This window comes from Diachasma alloeum, unplaced genomic scaffold, assembly GCF_001412515.2.
Source record: "Diachasma alloeum isolate Michigan unplaced genomic scaffold, Dall2.0 Dall_scaffold_02004, whole genome shotgun sequence".
NCBI lineage: Eukaryota > Metazoa > Arthropoda > Insecta > Hymenoptera > Braconidae > Diachasma > Diachasma alloeum.
The window spans coordinates 176,296-202,908 of NW_021682037.1; the positions used below are offsets into that span (position 1 = coordinate 176,296).

A 26,613-nucleotide genomic window follows, 5' to 3' on the forward strand; every position below is an offset into this window, starting at 1 on the left:
TAATTCTATTGTAGTGATGATCTCTCTTTTCTCAATTCTCTCTGACAAGTGGAAATTTATTTCATTTTATAATCAGCAACAATTAATCATACAGTAAATTAGTCCATTGATTAATCGATCAATTAAATAATTAATTGAAATGTTTCCAGTATTTTTTTTTAGAAAAATTGATTTGTTTATCAAACGTTGGAGTATCCAATCGATCAATCAGTTAATTTTTTAATTGATCGAGTAATCAATTGATTATGCGGTTTATCAATTAATTAATCACTAATGGATTGATTGACGTGATTTTAATTTCTACATTAGTTGATCGATCAATTATTCAATTTGATTGATCAAACAACAAATCAGTTGATTAATTGATTAATCAATCAATTGATCAATTCATTAATTGCGAAATTAATAAATTGAATCAATTGATCAATTCATTTATTACGAAATTGATTGATTGATTGATAATTTAATCAATTATCAAAGGATTGTTTGATGTATTTTCATAAATGTTATAATAATCTGTAATCGAATTATAAATTGACTACTGCCTCAATTATTTGATTTGATTTGATGAAACAATAAATCGATTAATTAATTGATTGGATAATGAAATAGTCAATCGTTCAGAGGATTGATTCATTGAAGTATTTTTGAGCGCTAAAAATAAATAAATTTACAAATGAAATTCTCATCCTTCCATTTGGTTAATCAGACAATTACTCAATTTATTGATTGATCAATTAACACATTAATCGATTAATTCAATTATTTTAATCATTTTTCTGATTGAAAAAATTGATCAGCTAGTCAATCAACTGCTGAATTAATAAATTGATCAATTGTTTGATTGAACGATCAATTAATTAATGAGAATGTCATAAAAAATTGAAATCAAAGATCAAGAGTTTAAATAGACCTCAATGTAATCCATGAAACCGGGGTAATTGACCGGAAATTTAGTCCTCAACTGAAGATCATTGAGGCTGCACCTCTTATAAAAATCCCCTGCCACGGATAGTCTCAGATTGACTGCATAACGGACGAGAAACATCATCCTCCATGCTAATGAGACTCGTCATCTCAACTACTGTAACGGGGGCTAGATTTTCAAACGGAAACCCATTGTTACAGTGATACAAATGTGCAGATTACACTTTTATGTTTTACCGAGTCACTGTGACATATTTCGGTAATTTTTTGTCTTTTCTGGAGTGTTTTCTGTGGAATACATTAGCGGGTGTTTTTTTTCGGAGGCATCCGGTGTGGATCGACTCATGAATATTCAGTGGGTGTCATGGGAGAGGGGAGAGGAGTCACGAGTTTGAGGATTTTTGGACGCGACAGATCCTGCAATTTCATGGGGATTTAAAAATTGTGAGGCTTGCGTCGAGCGATCAGGCTTTCCCTCGGTTATTGCAAGACCTCGGGAGTAAAAAAAACTGTTGGAATGAGGGGGTACCGTTTTCGCCATGAATTCTTAGCCAAAAGGGGATGAAGAAGTCGGAAAGATGGCTTAAAAAATTTGTTCATTTCACAGAAATCGAATGTAGTGAGTTGAGAGCGATTTGGAAAGGATAAATGATGATAAAACATGTTTGAAAATACGAGGTGGGGACGCCGCCATTTTTAAAGCTACTTGCGACGAAGGGAGTGGGGAAACAAAATGGCGGCACCCACTCTTCTTGAAATTATCTATCTTCCTCAAATCACCTTCACCTCGTTCCATTAAATTCCTAGAAAAAGAAAAAAAAGAAAAAGAAATTCAAACTATTTTCTAGATTTAGCCATCCCCTTTTGTCCAAGAATTCATGATACAAATTTTTCCTCCCAAGGTCGCTTAATTGAAGAAAAATTCTCGAAAAATATAATTTCAAATTTATTTTGTAAATAATTATATTCAATTAAATATACTTTAATTTGAAAAGGAAAAATCCAGGGCAATAAAATCAATGAACGCAAACAATCATCTGTTTTTCCTCAACTTCATTTATTTACACTCACAATATATTATATCACTGTTATAATTATACTCCTCAAAGATTTACACGTAACGACTACAATCGTATTCTCTCCTCTTCGTTTTCCCTCAATTAACTTTATGTCTTCTTAATCGCTAATTGCGAAAGAAAATTACGTGTCAGTCAGTTAAAAACGGTTCACCGGATGACTCTAGGAATAAAATTAATTCATTCACACTTTCGACAGTCGGATTTAATCATTGATCAACAAAAAAAAATCAGAGGTAAAACAGTGAAAATAGAAAATTAGCTCAGTAGTGGAATCTGAATCGTGTAATTATCTCGTTAACTACTGATTCTTGGAGAAAATATCCAGATACATTTTTCGCAGAAAATTTCATCAGCTGCAAAAAAGGTCCGATGACATTCCCCTCGAGAACCCCTCGTTTCCGAGATATTTGAAGTATGAACAAAAATAAAAACTTGATTTCTCCACTTCACCACAGAATAACTATTTTCATCAATGAATTATTGCACTGGCAAGAACATAAGACTTCTCCCGCCCCAAATCCGACTGTCCCCTCACTTTCAGTTGTTTTCCCATTTCAAAATTTCATATTTTCAGGTTAAAAATTCTCATCATCAGCATAATAAATCCTCAGGAACACATACAAAATATTCAACGAATGAAATTCTCCATCGACACGTCATCTCATCATCAAATTCATTACAAAAGTGCATTAAAACACGTGCTTAAAACGAGAAGAACTTTTTTCATTTCAACTATGAGCATAAAATGAATTTACGTCATTACGGTGTAAAAATTAAAATATTAATAATTTTATTTTTTTCACCCAATGACAAATCGCTTCTGTGGCACAATTCCAGTCTTAAATAAATGCCATCTACCTCCCACCTTGTCGTTACCCAGTTAAAAAATAAAATAGACACAATCAGAGGAAAAATAGAAAATCAAATGGAAGAAAATCCGGACGGCAATTCTTCTATTTCTCTATTTTCATATTTTTTTCAATCAAAAAATTTCGTTATGGCTGATTCGTGACAATCTATAGGACTGACAATTATCAGAAGCGGAGAATACAATTATCGCAATTCAAATGAAATTCGATGTAACAATATTCATCAGTGAAACAAGAATTAACAAGAATTATTATTTGACAAGAAAAATGATTTAAAAAAATTACTCGTCGTGAAATAAAGAGATTGAAATATGTACAGGGTACCAGCGACTCTTTGACGCTCCCTTCGACGGAAAACGAATCGTAAATATAAGAGAATTACTTTAATTTAATACAAATGAATTTCCTTGATTCTGTACAAAAGTGATAAAAGTGGGGAACCCCAAAGTATTCCGCTTATTCCTCGATTATCTCGTCAACTATTGACTTGAGGAGAAAATGTCAGAAGAAATTTTTTGTTGGAATTTCTGACAGCTACAAAAAAGGTCATAACACTTTTCTGCCTAGGACAACTCGTTCTCGAGATATTCACGAAATAAACTAGACATGATTTTCAATTTCGTTTTTATCACCCCAAACTGAATTTTCCTCTTAACGAAGATAATTAATTACGTAATAAATTGTTCCTTCTCCCCTCAACGATCACTTTCGAAAATTCTATCGATGATTCAAAAAAGAAATCAGTAGTAGTAGTGTCGTTTTCGTTATAATAATGCTTATTTAATTTTACTGCATACGTTTGAAATATCTTAATTTTCATTTATTATTTTTCAATATGACTTTACGCTATTACCAGTGGCTCATCGTCGGAGAAGCCTCGAATCACAGGACTGTCTTCTTCATCTGAAAAAGGTAATGGCAGAATTAGGGGTGTGGAAAAATTTTGGGAGACGTCCAATGAACATAACGAAATTATGATGGCATTAACATTTGACTTCGACAATAAAAAAAATTGAATAGCTAATCGTTTCTAATTATTCTCAAGTAATCAAAAAATGCAAGAGTGATGTTAACTAATTGATGGCTACAATATTTAACGGTAATTAAATATTACCAATTTGGCTATTCCTGTCTCAAACTACTCAAATTATGACAAAAAAAAAATGACGTCACACGACCGTGATATGACCGTCATAAATTTGTTATCCTACGTGTAAAAAAATAACGGTCATTTCCACATCCCTAGGCAGAGATGCCTGAATCCAGGAACTAACGATAATCGTGGGAACTATTCGTTTCATGAAGCCCATCTAGTTACTGAATTATGATAATTATGAGGGAAAATTATGAGTGAGATGTTAACAAAAACTTTTACAAACCGAGAGCATCCGTTGTACCCGGGAAAGTAGCCTGACCCCGTCTCGTGTCGTAATGACTGTTGGCGAATTGTGTGAAACTATTCGACAGTCTTCTGTGTCTCACGAAGAAATACGCTAGACCAGCACCTAGAGCCACTATCAGCAGGCAGACTGGGATGGCGATTGAGAGGATGTTCGAGGGGTTTATCGTCACTGGCCATGTTGCAACTGCAATTGATAAGGATTATTAGCGATGGAGGAATTTCTCATTATTTCATATTTTTCAGGTCTTAAACTGTCTCGGGGATGAGTGATTCAAGGAGAAATTGCTTTATTTTCCTGGCAATAAATCAAGTGGAATAGTTCATTAGTTGAAGGAAGTTTGTTCTGATTATCAGAATATATAGATTATATTATATTATACTAATTTATTTTGTTTTCTTTTCAATTTTTCCTTGTGGTTAGATTAAATTAAATTTATTGGATTCTATTCTCATTGTAGTATACAAATTGTGGGAACAGTTTTTCTCATTTTCAAATAGAGAAATATTTATGATGAATTATAAGGAGAGTATTGATACTTTTTGTTGGGATGATGATCGATTCACAAGAAAATAAAAATTTTGATTTTTCAATGTCTCCGGAAAGTTTTAAAATTGATATATTTTTTCAAATAATGAAAGAATACCCATTAATTCAATTTCTATCCTCACATTTTGATATAATACATAAAAAAAAATAGCAAAGAATAAAAATCGGAGATGGAAAATTTTATCGGATTATTTTATGTCTGTGCCTTCGGCTTGACCCTTCGGAGATTACCTTACGTATCCTACGCATGTGTGTGTGCCCAGAACTACCTAAAATCTTCAGCGAGACATCTATAGGGGGAGAAGGGTACTTCTAACCGAGTTTCAAGTGCCGGGTAGAGCGGGTGACGCCGCTATTCCTCAGTACGCTTTTGTTTTCCAAAGCGTGTATGTGTGTCCAAACGTTGTTGTAACGTTCGTCATATTATTTTGCACCTTGAGTGCATAATTTTCTTCAAGAACTTAAGGTACAAAGGTAAGTAGAACTCCCTTTGTCCCTTCCCTTTTATTTGTTTCAGGAGATTGAGTACAGTTTTGGAGTTATTCAGGACTCAATACCGGCGTCATCAAGGCAAGGCGTCAGCCGCCATTTTGACCTTTACATGACTGCTCGCAGACAAAATCTCGAGCCTGATAGTCATTCAGAGGCCACGGGTTGCACCCTGGTCCTCAACCTAAACATGGTTTAGCTCGCAGACATCCTCTCGAGCACAAAATTACGTTGACCAATTTTACGGTCCCGACTTTCTGAAAAGTCCACAGGGCCCTCCTTGGCCTTCAACCTAACCAAGGTTGCTTCCTGCTCTCGTGCACCGCCTCAAGCACACAATCAACGTATGGGCAGGATTCCGAACTGCTGTCAAATCCATAACCTCTGCTCGCAGACATTCCTCTCGAGCACACATTCATGTCTTTCGAACCACCATTCCCTCCTTCGGGCACTGGTTCATTTCTCCGTTGCTCACTCTATGCCTTGTACTTTACAGATGACTAACACTCCCTCAGTCACTCTTGAGGAGTTGCTAGATGAGGCAGCAGAGACGGCGGCAGATGACTCGATTCTGGATAATCTCAAAGAGTTGGCTTTGTCCTCCCTCCCTGAGGGTTGGCAAAAATTCGAGGCTGTTAACCTCTCCAACTTGGACCTCTTCGGATGCGAGGACAAAATTAACCATCAGGACTTGAGCAAATTGAAGTTCGCCCTTCCTACAGTTGGCATTGCCCGAGCATTCAATCCTAATGCCTCGAGTCTGGATGTGGACGCACACAAGACTCATAAGTTGGCGATGTTATGCTGGCCCTTCTGTAGAGCCCTAATTATAAGCCCTCCTGGAGTGGCAGACAAAATTCGAGGTTCCCCAGACAAATCTCGAGCTTTTCGTACTTTTCTTCAACCTGTGATCGATCTCTTCACCCCTCGCAAGATTGCTGATCAAATTCTGAAGAGTGAAGCTGGGATAGAGTCTGAGAATGAGGTCGAGACCCCTTCGAAACGAGAATCTGACTCCATGGATGACTCGGAGGCCAAAAGACCTCGGCTTGAGGATCTTCAAAACCAGATGAACTTAATGTTCCAATCCCTATCGGATCAGATCAACGAAATGAAGGAGAATAAACATCATTCTCATCACACTGAGGACTTCTCAGACAGAGATTACTCCAGTTCAGAAGAATCAGAATTCAACCCAGGCCCTGTTGATTTTCGCTGTCCACTTTCTAAACATTCGGATCTGTTGGATTTGGATCTCTCCCTAACGCCAACTGTAAGGGAATGTGATCCCCTGATCCCCGAACCTGACCCAGAACTGAAAGCTCAGGGTATCAGCTGTCAAAAATTGGGCTCCTCCTCTTGGAACAAATTAAGATATAAGGAAGTCCAGAAGAAGCTGCAGGCCTCCCCAGTCTTCGACGCCCTCAAGATAAATAGTCAACTGGCCTCCATCGCACCAAAGTCCTTCGGCCACTCAATTCTGACCACGTCGGACTCGACGACGGGTACCATCACCCACGGCCTACTTTTGCAAAGAAGGAAATTATCGATAGGGGTTAAATCTTTGATATCAAAATACCCTCAAATGGAAGAAGATATCAGACAATCTTTCTTGGGCGAGGACTCTCTAAAATCAGTTTCAGACGATCTGCTTCACTTTACCTGTGCCCGCAGATCAGAGATTATCGACTTAAGAAGAGGCTACTTCCGTGCATTAAATCCACACCACTCAGCTATGCTAGCAGAAATTCCTCCTTCGGAATCCCACTTGTTTGACGAGAAACCCTTCTCCGACTTCTTGAACAGTCAGGGTGGAGTCCAGAAAGTTTTTATTAAGGAAAGAAAGCCCTTTCAACCCAAGGAAGGCAATTTTTCTCGCCCCAAAGGGCAGTTCAACAACAAGGGCTCCTATCAACCTCGTCAACCAGCCCAGACGTCCAAGCTCTCTTCCAACAACTCCTTCGGATCCTCTACTCGTGCGCCCTTTCGTAAACGCGACACTGGCTCCTCGAGGAATCCCCCCAAGAAAGCTACTCCCACAGGCAGGAGAGACACTTCTCGTAGAACATGACTATCGATTCCACGGAGGACAACTGGGGCATTTTATCCCTCAATGGACAAACTTGGGAGCTCCAGATTACATCCTAAAAATTCTAGAAGGGTACTCGATTCCTTTCATAAAAACCCCTCCAACTGTTCCACTCACCGATTTGAATATCACAAAATATGCCACAAAAGTGACACCCCAGATGTCATTAGAGATCAAGTCAATGCTTCGTCAAGGAGTGCTGGAAAAAGCAAGATGGGAATCAGGCTTCATATCCCCAATGTTTCTCCTCCCAAAGGACAACGGCAAATTTCGTCAAATCTTCAATTTGCATCAGCTGAACAATTATCTTCATCCTCCAAAATTTCGCCTCTTAAATCATCGCAAAGTCCCTCTGTTTCTCCAGAAGAACGACTTTCTGTGCAAACTGGATCTCTCTCAGGCCTACCTCCACGTTCCAATAAAAATGACTCATCGCAGATACCTCTGCCTCTCCTACGAGAATCAATTATACAATATGACCTGCCTGCCTTTCGGCTTATCAACTGCCCCTATAGCCTTCGCCAGAGTCAGCAACTGGATGGCGAGCATCCTTCGCCAGGAAGGGATCAGGGTAATAGTCTATCTAGACGACTTCCTGCTAGCTCATCAGGACTCCAACATCCTCCAAAGTCAGGTGCTCCGGGTTATAGACCTCTTCAACTCCCTAGGCTGGGTGGTAAATACCAAGAAATCTATAACCTCCCCTTCCCAACGAATCGAGTACCTGGGAATCATTTGGGATACCAACCTCAACCAGATGTCTCTCCCCGAGGACAAGAAGTCTCGAATTCTACACCTGATAGAAAAATTGTTAAAATTAGGGTCTTGGAATTGGAAAATAGCAAGCTCCCTTCTGGGGATGTTGAACTTTGCAGCGTTCGTCACACCCCTGGGTCGTCTCTTCTCACGTCAACTCCAACGAGGAACTCGTCGCTTATCAAAATCCTCCCCAACGAAGAGGTTCCCATTCCTCCACCTAGCCCAGCAGGACTGTCTATGGTGGAAAGAGAATATAAATCAGACCTGTCAGATATTTCATCTCGATCCCGACATCTTCCTCTCGACAGACGCCTCACAGTCGGGCTGGGGCTTTCAGCTGGACCACATTCACCGAGCGGGGTTGTGGACAGAAGACCAAATAAACTGGCACATCAATCGGAAGGAACTGTTCACTGTTCTGCTAGCAGTTCAGTCCTTCAAGAACCACCTGCGAGGCAAATCAGTTCTGCTTCAGGCGGACAACAAAACAACTCTAGCCTACATCAGGAATCAGGGAGGTACACGATCCCAAACTCTCTTGATGCTAGTCAGGGATCTCCTGCTTCTCTTGGACCAATTCCAGATCCGTCTGGTACCATTCTTCCTTCCGGGAGTTTTCAACACGGTAGCGGACAGACTCTCCAGAAATCTCCCTCTTCCGGATTGGCACCTGAGCCCCCAGATCCTGAAGAAAGTTTTCGAGAAGTGGGGCACCCCAGAGATCGACCTCTTCTCAACATCCCGGTCTCGTGTAGTTCCGACATACGTCTCGATGGAGGCGAACGACCACGAAGCCCTCTTCATCAATGCTTTCAGCAGGACCTGGAGCGTGAATCTGGCCTGGGTGTTCCCTCCTCCCCCACTTCTGCCAAAAGTACTCCAACATTTGAACACAGCAAAAGGGATTTTTCTGATTGTGGCTCCGAGATGGGAGAAGACATTTTGGAGAGGGGACCTAAAGAACAGGAGTCTCACAGCCCCATTCCAACTCTGGAACCTAGAGGAAAATCTGGTGGACCTAACGACAGGTCTTCCTCCCCAGAATGCCAAGGACCTAGTTTTAGAGGTCTGGAGGGTACGGGGTGGGGTAAAAGGCTGAGAGGCTTGTCAGAAGCAGAAGTCGCCCTCTTGGGTTCAGCCTGGAGAGACTCCTCCTGGAAAACTTACACGTCAGTGTGGAGACAGTGGCGATCCTGGTGCGGGGCAAACAACGTCCCCTCAGATAGCCCCAATGCCCACCACCTAGTTGGATATCTCACCTTTTTGTTCAACGAGAAGAACCTGGCCTACAGCTCGATTCTGACTCAGAAGTCAGTAATCTGCTCCCTGAATAACCCTGATGGAAAGACAGACCTGAGCGCTGATCCACTGGTCAAATCCGTGTTGAAAGGAATTGCCACACAGAAGGCCAGAAAATCAAAACCTCCCAAGACGATCATCTGGAACGTGGTCTCCCTAACGGATTGGATGTCTTCACATCCCCCTGAGACCAGCAGTATCTTCCAAATTTCTCGGTTCACGGCTGTCCAGCTTCTCTTGGCATCTGGGAGGAGGATCCATGATCTAACCCTCCTCTCAATTAACCCGGATAATTGCATCATAGAGGATAACGAGATAATTCTCTGGCCAGAGTTCGGTTCAAAGACCGATAAATCCAATATTCGTCAGTCGGGTTGGAAGCTCACGAGCTCAGACAACCCAACTTTTGATCTAGTGGCTTGGGTCAAGTTACTCATTTCGTCATCACACGACAGACGCAAAGCTCGTCAGAACCTGGCAAACCTGTTTATTACTACTAGGGGCAAAGTTGGACCTGCGTCGAGGACTATCATTGCTGGTTGGATTGCCTCAGCTTTCAAAGAAGCCGGAATCGACGCGAGCCCTGGCTCAATCAGGTCGGCAGTGGCTTCCCACAACTTCGAGAACGAGATGGCTATGGATGTCCTCCTGAAGAGGGGCAACTGGAGAGGAGCAACCAACTTTTACAAGCATTATTGCAAGAAAGTAGAGAAATCCAGTGCCTCGGATCCAAAGAATCCTCTTATTCATAACTTTTCACCAGTTTGAAATTTTCTGTCACTTTGTCATTTTGTTCAATTCATGGTCTTTCTATTCTTTGAAGAATAAAAGATTTTAAATTACATCTCCAATCACAGTACACTTTCAAGTGCCGGCAGATAACAAACATCTCTCCGAAGGGTCAAGCCGAAGGCACAGACATAAAATAGAACCGTTTTCCACCCCGTAGGGAAGAAAACATATATTTTAGGTCTTGCCGAGGCTTGACCCGAGTAAGGCCTTGCCGTCATTAAGGAAATGAAGAATTTCCAATTCTTCATTTTTCGGAGAAAGTACTGAGGAATAGCGGCGTCACCCGCTCTACCCGGCACTTGAAACTCGGTTAGAAGTACCCTTCTCCCCCTATAGATGTCTCGCTGAAGATTTTAGGTAGTTCTGGGCACACACACATGCGTAGGATACGTAAGGTAATCTCCGAAGGGTCAAGCCTCGGCAAGACCTAAAATATACGTTTTCTTCCCTACGGGGTGGAAAACGGTTCTATTATTATGTAATTTTTTTGCAATGAACTAAATGAAAACAAGTATTTCATTAGATACTTTTTCAGGTAGATTTCATCAACCATTTACAATCATCAAATTTGGTAATTAAATTGGGTGAGGAACATTTGAAAAAAATCATGAATATTCAGTGTCATTCAAAATCCATTTTGCACAGAATTATGATTTTTTTACAAAATACATTGTTTATAAATAAATAATTAAAATTGTTTAAACTTTCGGAAAACATATTTGTTTACATATTAAATCGATTCCTGGTAAAATTCTGACTATGGATAAATGATTTTTATGGTGGGAAATTGATTGTTTATAAATTATTTATAAAAAATGCTCGTAGTTTTCAAAAATTGCACTTTTAAAATGATGTTCTCAATCGTCCTCCACAAGTAAACTTTATAATTTTTTTTACAAACTCTAAATAATGAAATTATCGTAGAATGTCCTGAAACTTGGGATCAAACAGGACTCAAATGAAAATCGAATAATCGACTCATTATCGAGCAATCGAAAACAAATTTACATACGAAAAATCCAAACCACAAATTAAAAATGTAAAAAAATAATCAATAATCAAAAAAACAAAACAAAACCATTGTTTTGTAATTGTTTGTTTTTTGTTACTTAATAATAATCTTATAATTTCCAAAAAACAAAAAGCCCCCAAAAAACAAGTACTCACCAGAAGGAGTTTTAATGCTCTGCGTTTCGCTCAGCAAGCTGCTGTAGCCCTCGTCAGTGACCAGCTTGACAGCGAACGAATAAATGACACTGGGCTTGGCATCCTTGTAGATAAACGGTGGCTGCTTACACTTGTAAACTTTGGCACCGGACTCATTGACAGTGCGCGAGTCCTCGCTGACAAGTACCTCATAATGATACTGAGTGTTATTCTCCAGTGTCTCCGGTAGTTCCCTCTCCTGCCAGTAGACGATGTACTTGCCATCGTCGGGCATAACGTGGAGCTGATGGGGCGAAGGAATGGGTGGAGCTACGTAGACAACAGGCTGACTGGGCTTGGCATCATTGACATCAGTGGCAACACTAATTCTGTACATTCCCCCATGCTTGATTGACCTGAAAGTGTGCTTGATAACAGTCTCATTGGTGGCTGGAAGTGTCACCACTGTTGTCTTATTCATCATTAGATCACTGACAGTAATTGTGTAGTTGACTGGCTCATCGAGCATTGAACAGCTGGCGCTCCACGAGACGATAATCGTGTCTGGTTTGCTGGAGGCTGTCACACGAAGGTTCTTTGGAGGTGCCTTAGCATTGTAGTAAGTGGGAACATTCATCGGTGGAGACAGTGGCCCAGCACCGTAGGGGCCGTACAACCCCACTGCAAAGACGTACGACTCACAGGCCTCGAGATCCTTGATCGAAGTCGTAAGATTGCTCGTCACGAGTTTCGGCTCCTTGAACAAATCCTGCATATTCAGGGCATAATGCACAGCATACTGCCACTTGACCTTTCTCCCAGTCTTGGGAGGATCCCAGCTGATCTTGGCAGTGGTACCATCCGACTTCTTGGGTACCGTCACAAACTCAGTGAGCGTCGGCAGAGGTGTCCCCTTCGTCGTTCCACTGATCTGCACAATTTTCCCAATATACGTCTTCTTCATGGCATTCACCTCGAATATGTACTGCACCCCAGGCGCCAAATTTGGCACCACAAAGTCATTATTGAGAGTTGAAAATGTCTTCAGCATTGGGTATGGCAGAGGGGCGCGAGGGGTGACGTGGTAGCCATCGACACCAGTGAGTTTGTCCCAGGCGAGGTGAGCTGAATTATTGGTTGTCTCGATGATCCTGAGACCCCTGATGTCGTCTATATTCGCTGAGCCATCGAATGTCAGCTTGAAAACAGTCGACGAGTTGGAGTCGTGATCACGATTTTTCGCCACCACCCAGAAGGAGTAAGTTTCACCAGCTGTAAATGGTATATCGATGACGTGAGATGTGGATTTTTGGACGGAGAAATGGAGACCTGGGGGTGACACGTGCACCTCATAACTGGTGATAGGACCGTTTGGATGGAGAGGCGGCTTCCATGAGACCTCAACTCTCGTTCCATTCCTCTGAACTGCTGTGACATTCCAGGGCTCCGAGGGAGTGCCCTCCGCTGTTTTCACCACCCAGTACTTGAATGTGGGAAACACTGTGGACTGACCCTTCAGTCTCACGTAAACTGTGAGATTGTAGGGGGTGTAAGGCTCGAGATCATTGAATCTGTAATCAGTTTCCAGGATCCAGTTGGTGGCATTTTTCCATTTGGCGCCAGGCTCTGCCTTGGAGATCGAGGGGAGGAACTCGAATGTGATGTTTATGGGTATGGGCATCAACCAGAAGAGGAGGAGGCTTGTGGAATTGGTGGCTGGCTCGTCGACACCCAGTGTCATTACCTGGTAGACGCGAGTGTTGTTCTTCTCGCAGTTGGTCTCGTCGAAACCGTCGAAGCAGTCCTGTTTGCCGTTGCAGTAGGACGATGAGGGCAGGCATCTTGTCTCGTCGCAGGGGAAGAAGCCAGCGTGACAGGAGGGAGTGGCAGCGGGACTGGGGTGTTGACTTTCGTTACAACCTGTGGAGATAGGAATTATAATGATATTATTAATACTAATACACAATTATATTATATGAATAATAATAATAATAATAATAAAACCTAGGAAATTTACTAGACAATTCTTTTCTACTTTTTGCAGATTCTATTGAAATATTCAATAGAAAATAACTCAATAGAACAAAGTGTGAGGAAAAATTGAATTCTATTGACATTTCAATAAAATCGCCAGATGAATAATAAAAAGTTCAATAGAAATTCAATAGAATTGTTTTGCGAATTCGCAAGGTTTTTCTGTTAAATTTTTTCATACTTTCGAAAACGTAACTGAAATAAAATCGTCAAATATTGTGATCTGGCATTCCCTCAAGACGTGTAGTTTTTTCAATAAAAATTCTCAAATAGCTAGGAGGAAATTTCCTGGATGAGGATTGGATTTACCACTCAAAATGTTGTCAAAGAGAAATTTAGTGCTTAAGTCATTATAAATCAATGCAGGCGGTTGGAATAATAATTCAATTGGCTGTCACCTGATTCCCAAAAACTGTTGATCTCACCACCGAGTAAATCTCCCAATGAATGCACAATCCCCCCTAATCTCTTATATAAAAAGGAGATGTCACACGTTTATTCCTAAATGTATGAAAGAGAAATCACATGCATGACGATGATGATACTGATTTTGCTGATAATATTGGTGTTACTAATTGTGCTAATGACGTTGATATTGGTGATTTCCAACGGATCATGTATTGATTATCAACTGAAGTTTTCATGGATGTGGACAAATTTTTCAAGAACTTTTAACACAAGTTTCCATAGATTTCTATAAAAAATCCATCGCTTTCCACCGCAAATTTTCATAGCTTTCGCCGTATCTCCTATTGATTCCCGATGGAAATTTCCATCTCTTTGCAATAAAAAAAATCATGGATTTTCAATAGAACTTTTCATCGCTTTCCACGAATTTCCCCTTAGCAATATTTCTCCTATAGAAATTCATATAGTTGAAAGAACAAATTTATTCCAATCAACTTACAATAATAACGATGAATCATATAAAATGTAACAAATTGCCAAATTCGATTTCGTAAGAATAAAAACTGAAATAGTCTTACAAACCTAATTCATCCGATTGATCCGGACAATCCTCGACCCCATTGCATATATTGGCAAGTGGTATGCAAGAGCCATCCATCCTGCACATGAACTGATCCCTCTGGCATCCCACGTGTGTCCCTTGGCAGTGCAGTTCATCCTCCCCGAATTTACAATCAGGAGTGCCATCGCAAACCCACGAGTCATCCACGCACTTCTTATCGTAGCACTGGAACTGGTGCTCCCTGCAGAGTGTGGGGAGCTTGGGGGCCTCGGTGGTTATGGGCCACTCAGGGAAGTCCGTGTGGCCACAGCCAAATTCATCCGACTGATCACCGCAGTCATTGACACCGTCGCATTTCCACCAGTAAGGTACACACTTCTTGTTATTGCACATGTACATCCACTCGTGACAGAGATCTGTGGGATCCGGTGGTGGAATCACTGGGACTGTGCAGTTGAGCTCGTCGCTGCCGTCGGCGCAGTCCTTCTCACCATCGCACACCCACGAACTGTAGATGCACAGGTGGGAGTCTGGGCTGTAGTCGCAGGTGAATTGAAAATCCTCGCACTCCTTTCCAGCGCAGTCCTTCTCGTCTGAGCCGTCAGCGCAGTCTTTTTCACCGTCACACCGCCAAGCACGGGATATGCAGGAGTTGTTGGACGAAGCGCAGGCTATCTCGTCGGACTTGCAGGTGCTCGAGGGAACGGAGGTGGTGCAATTCTGCTCATCGGAATTGTCTTTGCAGTCGTTCTCACCATCGCAACGCCATCTGGGATTGTTTATAAGGTTTAGTGAATGGGGTAGAATTGCTAAATTAAATATTTATGGTTTCCCAAAAATTTGTTAATTATTAATTGTTACTATTATGGGATTAGTAAATTTTTAAATAGTAATAGTTAGGTATTAATTATTACCATTAAATTACTAATTAAAAATAATATATGTATTATTACTATTGTATATATTAGTATAGATTATTATTGTTATATATTATTACTATTTAAAAATATTAATTTAGTGATTGTACTATTTAGGGATATCTAAGTATCTTTTATAGTTTGGTAAAGACAGCACGGTAGATTCAACCATTGTCAATCATCAAATTTGTCAATTAAGTTGCGGGAGAAAAATAAAAAAAAAATGGGAATATTCTTGAATATTCCCATTTTCTCCGAAAAATTAATTCGAAATTCGTTCATTCCGAAAGTTTTTCACATTCGTGAATAACTTTCGGAAACCCTTTTTTTTTGTGCGTGAAATCAATTTCTGATAAAATTCTGAATATGAATAACTTTGTTACGATTATTACACTCTCCCGTATATTGTCAATTTTTTGTCCGCAACTAGCTGTTTAAAACCTAGCTCATGTGTCGTATTTGAAATATCGTCCAATTGATAACTGGTGAAACCAAATCTCCTCCACTCACCTGGAAGCAATACACTTTCCATTATCACAAGTGAACTGTGAATTCGTGCACTCGGCGTAAGTGCAGTTCATCTCATCCTTCCCATCCTTGCAGTCCCTATCCAGATCGCAGACCCAGTAGTTCGAGATGCACTTGCCATCGTCGCATTCAAATTTGTTGGGCTCGCAAGTTCTCTTGTTGCAAGACTCCTCATCCGAGTTATCCCCACAGTCGTTATCATCGTCGCACTTCCAGGACTCCGGAATGCAGACCCCATTGCTGCAAGCGAACTGATTCGCCGCGCAGGTGCTAGCCACCTTGGGACACGTGGAGTTGTCGTAAGGAGCGATGCCACCAGGACACATGCACTTTCCGCCCACCATCTCCATTCCATCAGGACACAGGCACACGAAATTGTCATTTGGCGCTCCTAGACAAATGTGAGAGCACGTGCTGTTCTCGCACTTGTTGGTTCCACTCTGAACACTGTGAGCAAACACCTTCAGATCCATCAGCCCCGTCAGCGTTCCCAACTTCGAGCTTATCCCCAATCCGTGTTCCTTGTCAGCCATGAATATCATCGACTGCTTCCAGTCGTCCCAGTACATCGTGTCCTTGAACACAGCAACAGCGAAGGGATGAGACACCTTGTCGTCGTCGGTGACGATTTTCTTGAAGCGCTTGCCATCGTAATCCGAGGAAGCGATGTAATCCTCCCTGGCGTCAACCCAGTAGATCCTCTCCGCAATGTGATCGATGGTGATGCCATTCGGCCACTCGACCGTTGGCTTCGTAAACAGCCTCTTGACATTACTCCCGTCCAAGTTGGCCCGCGACACCGAAGCATTGCCCGGCGTCCAATCCGTCCAGAACATGTACCCCATCATCGGATGAACAGCGATGCCCCTCGGCTTCTGCAGATTGTTCGGCCCCAGAATCGTCCGTCGCATCCTCCCCGCTGTCCGCAAGTCCGTTCTGATAATCTGAATTCTCATCTTGACGCCGTCGACGAAGTACAAGACCTTGGACACCCAGTCGTAAGCCATTCCCTCGATGGAGCTCAGGTCTGTCTCGACTAGAATCTCCGGGTAGCTCTTACCATCCTTGAAACACTGACGCCCTATCGTGTCGTTGACGATGTCCGCCCAGTAGAGGCAGTTGTTCTTCATGTCGAATTCTATAGCAATCACATTCTTCAGATCGTGAACAGGAAGGATCTCTCGTTTCTCCGTCCTCAAGTCAATTCTCGCGATGGTCTCGCGCTGGGCCACCAGCAGAAACTCCGAAACTTCGTCGATCGGACAAGGAATCTCGTCCGGCTCGTACTTCCTGGCGTTTCCCCCTACACACTCGTCATCGCTGATCTTCTTGTATCCCTTGGTTCTATTGTAAAACTTTCCTGGCTCACACGTGATGGGAATTGCGTACGGATCGTACCACTTTTTCAATGGATCCCGAACACATTGAAGGGGATTCCCCGTTCTAACGAATCCGAAAGCACATGTGTAGTCTATAGAGTCGCACGGGCAGACTTGGACCTGAATAGGTCGGTCGTAGTCAACTCCGGTGTAGCAGTTGGCTGTCAGCGCTCGTCTGGCGAAGGTCTCCTTCTTCCCTAGGATGCAGGACATCCCGGGCTGGTCTGAGCTGCTAGGCGTCCACATCTTGAAGTCATCCTTCGTGCACTTTCGATCGAAAACCTTACTCAGATCGACCTTTATGATGAGCCACTTGTGCTGTCCTGGGGTGGAACCGAACATCGTGAAGACCGTTGTGTTCTCCCCGGGCTCAGTCATCAGACCGTAGACCCTCAGCATATCCTGGTTGAACTTGTAGGTCTGCCAGGTTCGGCCCTCGTCTGTGGAGTACAGAATGTCACGGGTTTCCCCTCTAGACTTGAAGTACTTGACAGCAACAAGAACACCACCGTGATCTCCCATGTTGAAGAAGTAGTAGTCCTTGAGGACTTGCTTCCAGCTGAGGCCAGCATCGCGAGAGACATAGAGGGCTGGGTGACCCTTGAGGGAATTCCCCATTACCCCAGTCGCCATTATGATACCCGGCGCCGATTTCGAGCTCATTATCGAGGCCGATCTGGTGACCGGGTACAGTTGGCTGAACCTCTGGCTGAGGTGGAGGGAGCAGTTGTTGGGGCAGTGGATGTAGAAGCCCTCGTGACTGACTGTTGGGGGTTTGATCTTGTTCCAGGTCGCGCCGTGATCGAATGTTATCAAAGAGACTAGGTATTCGGGGCCAATCGCACTCTTCGGAGTTTCTTTTACTTGAGACGCTATGTAGATACCTTTCAAACCTTCAACCTTGTACAAGTCTGTGAAGGCTTCGTCCGCCACATCGTTCAACCAGGTTGACTGCCAGGTTGTGTTCGGAAAGAAAGCGAGGACTCCCTCGAGGGAGAGGTAGAATGTCGACATCGACTTACCCACGCCCTCCGACACGTAAAGATTGGATTGAGTTGACGAGTGCGAGACGGCGACGAATACGCGGTTATTGGAGACGTCCGCTATGTGGTAGTCTCGTCGGTCTAACTCGGTATTGAATTTAGCCGCGATGAAGGGGTCGCCCTTGTACGAAACGAAGAACTCTAGGTCTTCCGAGGTTTTGTTACCGCTCTGGTGGACTGCGGATTTTGTCGCAAACATGTAATCGCCCCTTATCTCAAAGTCCAGAACGTTTTCGATTATGAACTTTGAGTCGCGTTGACCCTGCGTTGAGGAGGATAGGTTCACGTCGACGACTGTGTTTTTGCCGAAGGGCTCGGCGCGCTCTATCAGAACACTGTCGGGACGCAGGGAGGACCAGAAGAAGGCCTTTACGTACTCGTGAATTATGAACCAGTTTTTGCCCATGTCGCGGGTCATCCAGAGATGGCGCTCGGGGTCGATTTTGTCGAGCGCTAGGACGATTGAGGGGTCTTTGTCGTAGAAGGATATCTCGCTTGGGTGGAATGGGAGGTTTACGCGGGTTATGTTCTTGCCGTTGTCGGCGGTTACGAAGATTACTTTGTTCGTGGAGTCCGCGAAGATGCACTGGAAGGGAAGATTTCATGACAAATTGGTGCGGTAATCGTGATTATAGGGGCATGGGAAAACTATGAAAAGGGTCTTTGTGGGAAGACATTCGAGAAAAAATTGAAATCTGAAAAATTGAAAATGCTGTTAAGGATATCCAAGTAACTTTTACAGTTTGGTACAGACCACACTACATGCTGTTAGAAAAAAAATGAAATTTCATGGACAGCTGACTACTAATTTTTGGGACAGTGACACTGAATGAGATTTAGGGGAAAACATTCAGTAAAAATTCGGAAGTTTAAGCACCACAAAGACGAGAATTCCTTAATTTATTTGAATTTTCAATTTAATGCGAATGTTCAGTGCCAAATTACAGAGAATTTTCAGTGAAATCTGAAATTTATCGATTTTTTCCCACTGGAAAAATTGGCCGGAATTTTCTGGTTTTTTATTCATTCTCAGAGAAAAATGGAACTGAAATTTACAGCTCCTTTGATTTTTCCACGAAATTCTGAATTTTCAGTGACGAAATTCCTTGAAATTTCCTTGGTAATTAAATTCGATAAAGATTTCCAAAAGGTGTGCCGGAAATTTCAGACAACAATTTTTAACCGTGTGGATTCCGCCATTTTCAATTATCAAATTTGTCAATTCACTTGCGTGAACAATTTTTTTTTTAAATCATGAATATTCAGCCTCATTCAAATTATATTTTTCACCAAATTATTATTTTTTAAACATTCATTGTTTATAGTTAAATAATTTAAACTTTCGGTAACCTTATTTTTTTAGGCATGAAATCAATTTCAGGTAAAGTTCCGAATGCAATTTTTAAATTATTCCATAAATCTTCCTCCAAAAGTAAACTAATAACTAACTTTACTTTTATTTTAATTTTTTTTTTGTAAGTTTTTTGTTCAAATTATTAAAATGTTTTCTAACGGTTCAATATCGATATTCAAATTTAGACCAGTAAAGTTTAAGTCATAAAATCATTGTAAAATTTCCAGAATATTAGGGTCAAACGCAAATGTAAAAAAGCATTTCACTGGAGAAAAAATAGCCAAAGTACTTGGATATTCTTAAGGAACAGAAGAAAATTTTCGTAACCCTTTTTTGGAATTGGAAATCTCATTTAGATTAGAAGATGTTAGATGCAACTAGCTCATTTCAACACTTCATTATTAGAGCTTTATCAGAGTATTATTGTAGAGGAGAACTTTATCACCACTTGTTTTTCGGCTGGTTTTATTTTCGGATGAGGGAAAGTTCCGGGAAATTGCAGATAAAGATATTATTGAAATGTGTAGATGAATCATGAGAATGACATTCTCCCCTGATTATGGAATATGAAAGATGTCTGCTGGTTTTGCTTACGTATTGATTGAATTTCGGATGGTTGTAGAATTTATCAAGTGTGGCGTACGACGCACCAGATCCCTCGCCAGCATGTTCAGCCTCAATCTTGAAGAATTCGGTTTTATTCTCGAACGAATCACCGTAGTTGTAGCTGATGTAAACAGCACTTGGATTGGATGGACCAGCTGCTTTATTAGTTGGGGATCGTGCTGTTGATGAGCTGTCCCTGGCTAGGCAGATTATCACGTCGGATTTCTCGCCTACCCAGTGGACCATCAGCTGCTGATGAGAGTCGTTCAAGACATTCACCTGCAATAGATCATTAATGACTGTTTGTTTCGTTTCTTTTTCTCCGTAAAGTTCGAGACATTCAGCGAAAGCTGGAGACAAGTTCAGACTTTTGAGGTGTTTATGACGAGGTGGGCATGTAGGAGGTGAGATGGAGGAGAATCTATTGTTCTCTCGCAGAAAACCAATCGCTAAACAAAAAAACGAGTTTTCAACTTCAAAATTTCAATCTATTCCGAAGACCTTTGGCTTGAAATATTTTTTAAATAACTGCAATTTTTTTTCTACAATACTTCAAGTCTTTGTTTATCTTTATAGTTTGTTTTGGAAAATGATTAAGAGACAACGTTGTGCCGTTTTCGAACTAACGAACGATTTTTTTTTAATTATATATTTATGTATTAACCTTTAATGGGTTATTTACAATCTCAGGTGGATGTTACATATTTTGCTTGATTTAGTTCACATTCTCTGTGTACAATAGACATATCGTGTTTTAGATTTTAATCTTGTTTGCTTTAATAAATTCGTGTATAATTTTGATGGGTTCTAGTCTTTTGAGAACAATTTGAACGATTACAAAGCTTCCATGCCCAAGCAAACGGAGTTCGAATACGCAAAAATTAAATCCGGAAGCAAATTGCTAATTTATCAGCAAAAATGTACTGACCATATTCTAACGAAAGAAATTTCCCACTCATTTTTCGCTCTGAGGGATAACAGAACAGGAAGACTCTGCAGTTGACTGATATGCATAATATAATAATCCCCGTGAGTCATCTGAACTCGTTGGGTTGCATCAGCAGTCAACCACGGGGGGAGTAATAAGCCGGTTAATACCGAGGAGAGACTGAAAGGTGATACTGTCTCAAAATGTCTCACAGCTGAGATTTATGACGGCTAAATCGTAATTGATCCACGGAATTAAAAGAGCATTTCCCTGGGTCTAGTTTCACGGGACATTATCAATTCCCTGAAGACATTTGTGAAGAGGAGGAAAAAATTCCGATGATTCCACGCTTTTTTTACTGCATCAGTTATTTATTTATTCTTGGTATTCTTCGTTTGGAGTAGTGAAGAACTGTGTTTTCTTGTTCTGTTTTTTTTTCGTCCTTCACACTTATCTGCAGAATTTTTATCTTCGTAATAGTCTGTCAGAATGGGGCATGATAATGCGTTATTACCAACGGTTTCTGTATTTATTTTGTGCAAATGATTGCGGTTAAATGTTTCGGAATTACCGAGCTCTGGGGTGTGTTTGTTAAAGAGCGATTCGGGATAATCATGCCAGAGGCGATTAGTCATCGCGATCTTTGGACAGATGAGTGTCGTGTGCCATATGCAGTTGCAACAAAGGAAATATCGTGTATCTGTTATTCGCTGGCCAATGCAGTTTTTCAAGAACTCGTGATGTTGCAAGAATGTTCTACAAATAAACAGCAAATTATACTGAAGCTTCCGTAAATGAGTTTTTCTATGTCACCTACACTGAGAGAAAAATATGATTCTTCTGACTAGAGATGCGAGGTGACGTCAAGAATCCGAGATGAATTCGAGTTTATGAAAAGTGTCGAATCAGAATTTGAAAATACTCTAGTTGGATACTTCACTGATTGATTGTTATTTATTTTATTTTATTTTCTTAATACGATTGTTATTATCTAGATGAAAATATCAAAGGGAATTTTATGAGGAAAAAAATATATGAAGACATTTCAATATTTTGACTCTTCTAAATTAATCACAAACTTAACTAGAATGTTTCTATTTATATTAACTTCCGTTTAGAATTAATTTCCGATTTTAATCTTCAAAATTGAGTTATATTTACACTACTTTCAAATCTGTTGTCTGTGGCACGGACTGTCACCAGCTGATTCGATAAAAGGAACATTAGATTACGTTATCAGCAATATCCCCCACGAATAACAAAAATCAGTTGAAATTTATCACCCAAATAAACCCCAAATATTGCATTCCCCAAAGAAAACTGAATTCATTCTGAAACAAGTGGACAATTGCATTTTCGGCGTAAATAGTTTAGTTATTGTTGCTAATAAATTAGCAATTTGCTTCCGAATGGGTTCTCTTTTTTGAATTCTCATTTCACAATTCTCTCTTTCTATTTTTTCACGTCATAATACCATCATCAATTGAAATGTCATCAAAATTTTGCGTATTGTTTCGTTCTGTCAAATAATTCTACATTCAGACCCTCTCAAGACTCGAATTCGTTTTCAGCCCGGGTTTAATCAAGCTTCAATCAAGGTTTAATCAGTGTATAGCCGGGATTTAATCAGGGCTTATTCAGGATTTAGCCAGAGTTTAACCCAGGTTCTGTGAGAAGTTAGTCGGGACCAAGAATCAATATGGATAAGTATTCAACATAATAGACTGGTACCTGAGTTTAATAGAGATAGAGATTTTTATATAAAAAGCTCATGACGGTATCGTGTAACTTGATAAGCAATGATGCTGTTCTCACCATTTTTCAACTTGATTAAGAAGCCATTGAAATATACTTTTCAAGCCCTGATTTAATTGCTATTACTGATGATTCTTTCAGTAATCATGAAAAAACCGATTTTCTCTTTCAAATCGCATAAACAATGCGCTGTAACTCAACAACGAATTGTGCGACCCCCATCATATTCTGATAGAAACAAGAGGGTATAGTTATCAATTTTTTGAGCCATGACTAGTTCCATTTTGATGACAATTTTTGAGTGATCGTTGAAGAATCGATTATTGGAAAAATATAAATTTCTTCGAATCTGTATGAAAAATTGAGGTTTAATTCTTGTCAGTGTGTAGAGCTAATTGAAGTCTATATTCACGAAAAAAATTATGACATTCGATTGATCTCTTATAAGAAAATTTCGAAAAAACATGAAGAAAAAGACGATATTTTAAGACGATATTTAGTCACTCTATCACAAAAAATTGGAAACTCAAATTTGAGTGATTACAAAGCTTCCATTCGGGAGCACAATCCAATGAAGAGAACTGATGGCCCATTCAATTCCCACAATCAACGGCTCCCACCAATACTATTCTTCACAATGCCGTAAAAATTATCCGGGTATTATAATTTTCTTTAATCTTTGCACGAGACATAAAAACACGGCCACTTGAGTGACTCTTTCTATATCAATCAACAATCGGTCGCGTTGAAAGGAAAGAGCGCCGCATTTATCCTCCCGGCATAATTACACTGATAACTGTATCATGTGACGCTCAACAACGAGGTGCTTTGTGGCTATTGTTGCCAGAATCATCGAGTGACTAAGCACCGAAGAGATAAATTTTTTGACCATAAATTCGAATTTATAAGTGGATGAAACTTATTTTTATTTGGGAGATAATTGGGATTACGACCGCAAAATCATATGGTAATTTGTTGTTTTTAATCGGGTCAATAAATTATTCATGACGGCAATGACCGAGAGATTGATCGAAGAGGGGGAAAGGGGGGGGGGAAAGTGAGGGTCAACGAATGTCTGAGGAAAGATTGGGACTTTTTGAAAAAGAATTTAGGAGAAAATGTTAAGGTATAATATCCCTAGAAAACAGGTTTTTCTTAGGATTGATGTTTATAATATTCCCCAGCTATTGAAAAAAATGGTAACTAGCTGTACACCGAGAAAAATAATTTATTTGATTCAAATGAAGATTAATAAAGTTGAATAGTATTTTTTTTCAAATTAAATAAGAAATTTTACTCCCAGTTTTGTTCATATTACATAAGTGTTTTTTTTACTATTAATAAATCTTTATTGGATCCAAATAAATTCTTCATTTATGTCAGATGAACATTAAGAAATGTTTTCTTAGATTAAGAAAAAACTTTTATTTGAATCAATTGAATTGTTTCATTGAATTAAATAAATATTTACTTGATTTAAAAAAATCATTTATTTGAAATTAAAAAAATTGGTTGTTTAATCTAATTAAATCCTTTTTCTTGAAGCAGGTAAACAAGTTTATTCATTTGTAATAACAATATTAGTGAAATAAATGAAAAATTTCAAATAAAGATTTCTGTTTGATTAAAAAACATTAAAAACATTTTTCTGGGTGTACTATTTTTTTGTAAAACCATTTATCAGATGAATTCACATTTCAGTAGCGAAGCGGTAAACCGGGTCAAGTCGATTTTGACTTTTCGCCAGTTTTTGATGAATATCTCGGAATCTAAGAGAGATAGCACAATTTTTCTCAGGACCTTTTTTATAACCATCAATTGGCTCTACAAAAAAGGTAATAACAAAAAATTTCCTATCTCTTTTAGATCCTGAGATATTCGCAAAAACTGGCCAACAGTCAAAATGGACTTGACCCGGTTCACCGCTTCACTACTGATTTAATATAAATTTTGGAGTTGATTCTGACAGGAATTTACTTTAAAAATTTTTAATTCTTCGATTATTATCGCGGTAATCAGTGATTTTAGGGGAAAATGTGAGTAGACATTATTCCAGGAAATTTCATCAGGAATAAAAAATGTCTCGAGACTTTTCTCCCCAGATCACTCCTCTCTGAGATAAATACAAAATTATAAATCTTCAACTGAAGCATGTGAAACTTCAACTGAACACATGGCACCCTCCCCTGCCCCAACGGTTCCACACATTCCCCTCCCCCCTGAATTGCAGCATGACACATCCCCTCCCCCACTAACGACCCCCCCTGTTCACAAGTCCCCCCTTCCACCAAAAATCAGGTACACAGTCTCAAATTCCCCGAAAACCCGACCCCAGGGGTAATAAACCCGACTATTCATCTTCTCGTCTCACAGATGTGACGCGCAATTATTTACGTTCAACGCAATTGAACCAAAAATAAAAACGCCATGCAAATCACTGAATAAAAAATTGTTTAAATGTAATGATATTTAATTAATTAGTTGATAATAATAATAAATCGCCTTTCATTTCGTAATTTCAATGGTCAATTAAAGGAGAATGTGGTAGAATGAACGATCTGCAATAATCGATACCTCCCGACCAGATGATCCGATGTGATCGTATCACGTCTCATGTTGAAGGTATTTTTTTCAGCTTCAAAATGAAAAAAAAATCAGAAAAATTCACTCAGCCGTTCTCAAGTTATTAATAATTCAATCCCACAGTAATACAACTGGTTCTTCGTCAACTTGACATTTTCTCGTTTTATTCATCAATTACTGTCAATAATATTTATTATTGTTGCTTCGTGTGGACACCCGCAGTGAGTAATATTATTATTATCCATCGAAAACAGTGATGAAACTCTCGGCCCATAGATTTTTTATCTTTCGCTCACCTTTATTGTGAATAAATTCAGAGATTCGAGTGATTGACCTTCAACTATTGACAACTAATCTACCGAAAATCATGGGCTTTGTTTTCATCATGTTTTCATCTTCAATCTACAATACCTCTTGATTAAATAGTCCAACTTGCGTAAATCAAATGTCATTGTAAAGCTGTAAAAAAATCTTCAAAGTGAAAAAAAAAAATTCAAAAATTCCCTTTTAGTGTTTTGGAGTGTTCTCCTAATTAATTCCTCCAATTGAAGATTGACATTTTCTAATTTTAGAGGAGGGTTAAATGCGCCGTTTTCAATAACTCAAGAACTGCAGAGTAAAATTCAACAATTTGTTTTTTCTTTCGAAGCTATTTTTTAAGCCTTCAAAATGAGACCCAATTTATCCCAATTTATCTATCCTCAAGAAATGATGATAATTTTAAAAAGTCCATGAAAAGTAATCTGTGGAAAATACTAGACTTTGGTTTAATTATCTTCAATCTACAATATCCGCTGGCCGAGCGCTCCAACTTGCAGAAATCAAATGTCATTTTAAAATTAGAAAAAAGCGTTCAATATGAAAAAATCCTCTCTAGTGCTTTGGAATTCTCTATCAATTGTGTGTTTCACGCAGTTGTATTTTTATACATCAGGATTGCGTTTTTCCACTTCCTAGGCCTTATACAAGATGAATTAAATTAATTTTTTTTTGCATTTTCGTTTTTCGCGATTATCTCGGAAACTATGAGAGATAGAGCGTTGAAACCAAATTTGGGTCCCCTGTAGGCAAGTGGATGGCTCAGAATTGCGGTTTTCCACTTCTTAGGCCTTATACAA

General features: G+C 39.9%; 1 protein-coding gene across 1 annotated transcript in view; it reads right to left on the reverse strand.

Moving 5' to 3' along the window:
- Positions 1 to 1,963: 1,963 nt before the first annotated feature.
- The window catches only part of LOC107046816 (sortilin-related receptor), a 28,385-nt gene continuing 3,735 nt past the window's right edge, over positions 1,964 to 26,613 (reverse strand). Inside the window, exons 2-7 of the mRNA XM_015269534.1 lie at positions 20,218 to 20,508; positions 15,830 to 18,855; positions 14,423 to 15,171; positions 11,420 to 13,318; positions 4,255 to 4,461; positions 1,964 to 3,778 (exon numbers count right to left, since the gene is read on the reverse strand). Coding sequence (XP_015125020.1) covers positions 3,717 to 3,778; positions 4,255 to 4,461; positions 11,420 to 13,318; positions 14,423 to 15,171; positions 15,830 to 18,855; positions 20,218 to 20,508 — 6,234 coding nt within the window. The 3' untranslated portion in view covers positions 1,964 to 3,716. The remainder of the gene's footprint in view (positions 3,779 to 4,254; positions 4,462 to 11,419; positions 13,319 to 14,422; positions 15,172 to 15,829; positions 18,856 to 20,217; positions 20,509 to 26,613) is intronic.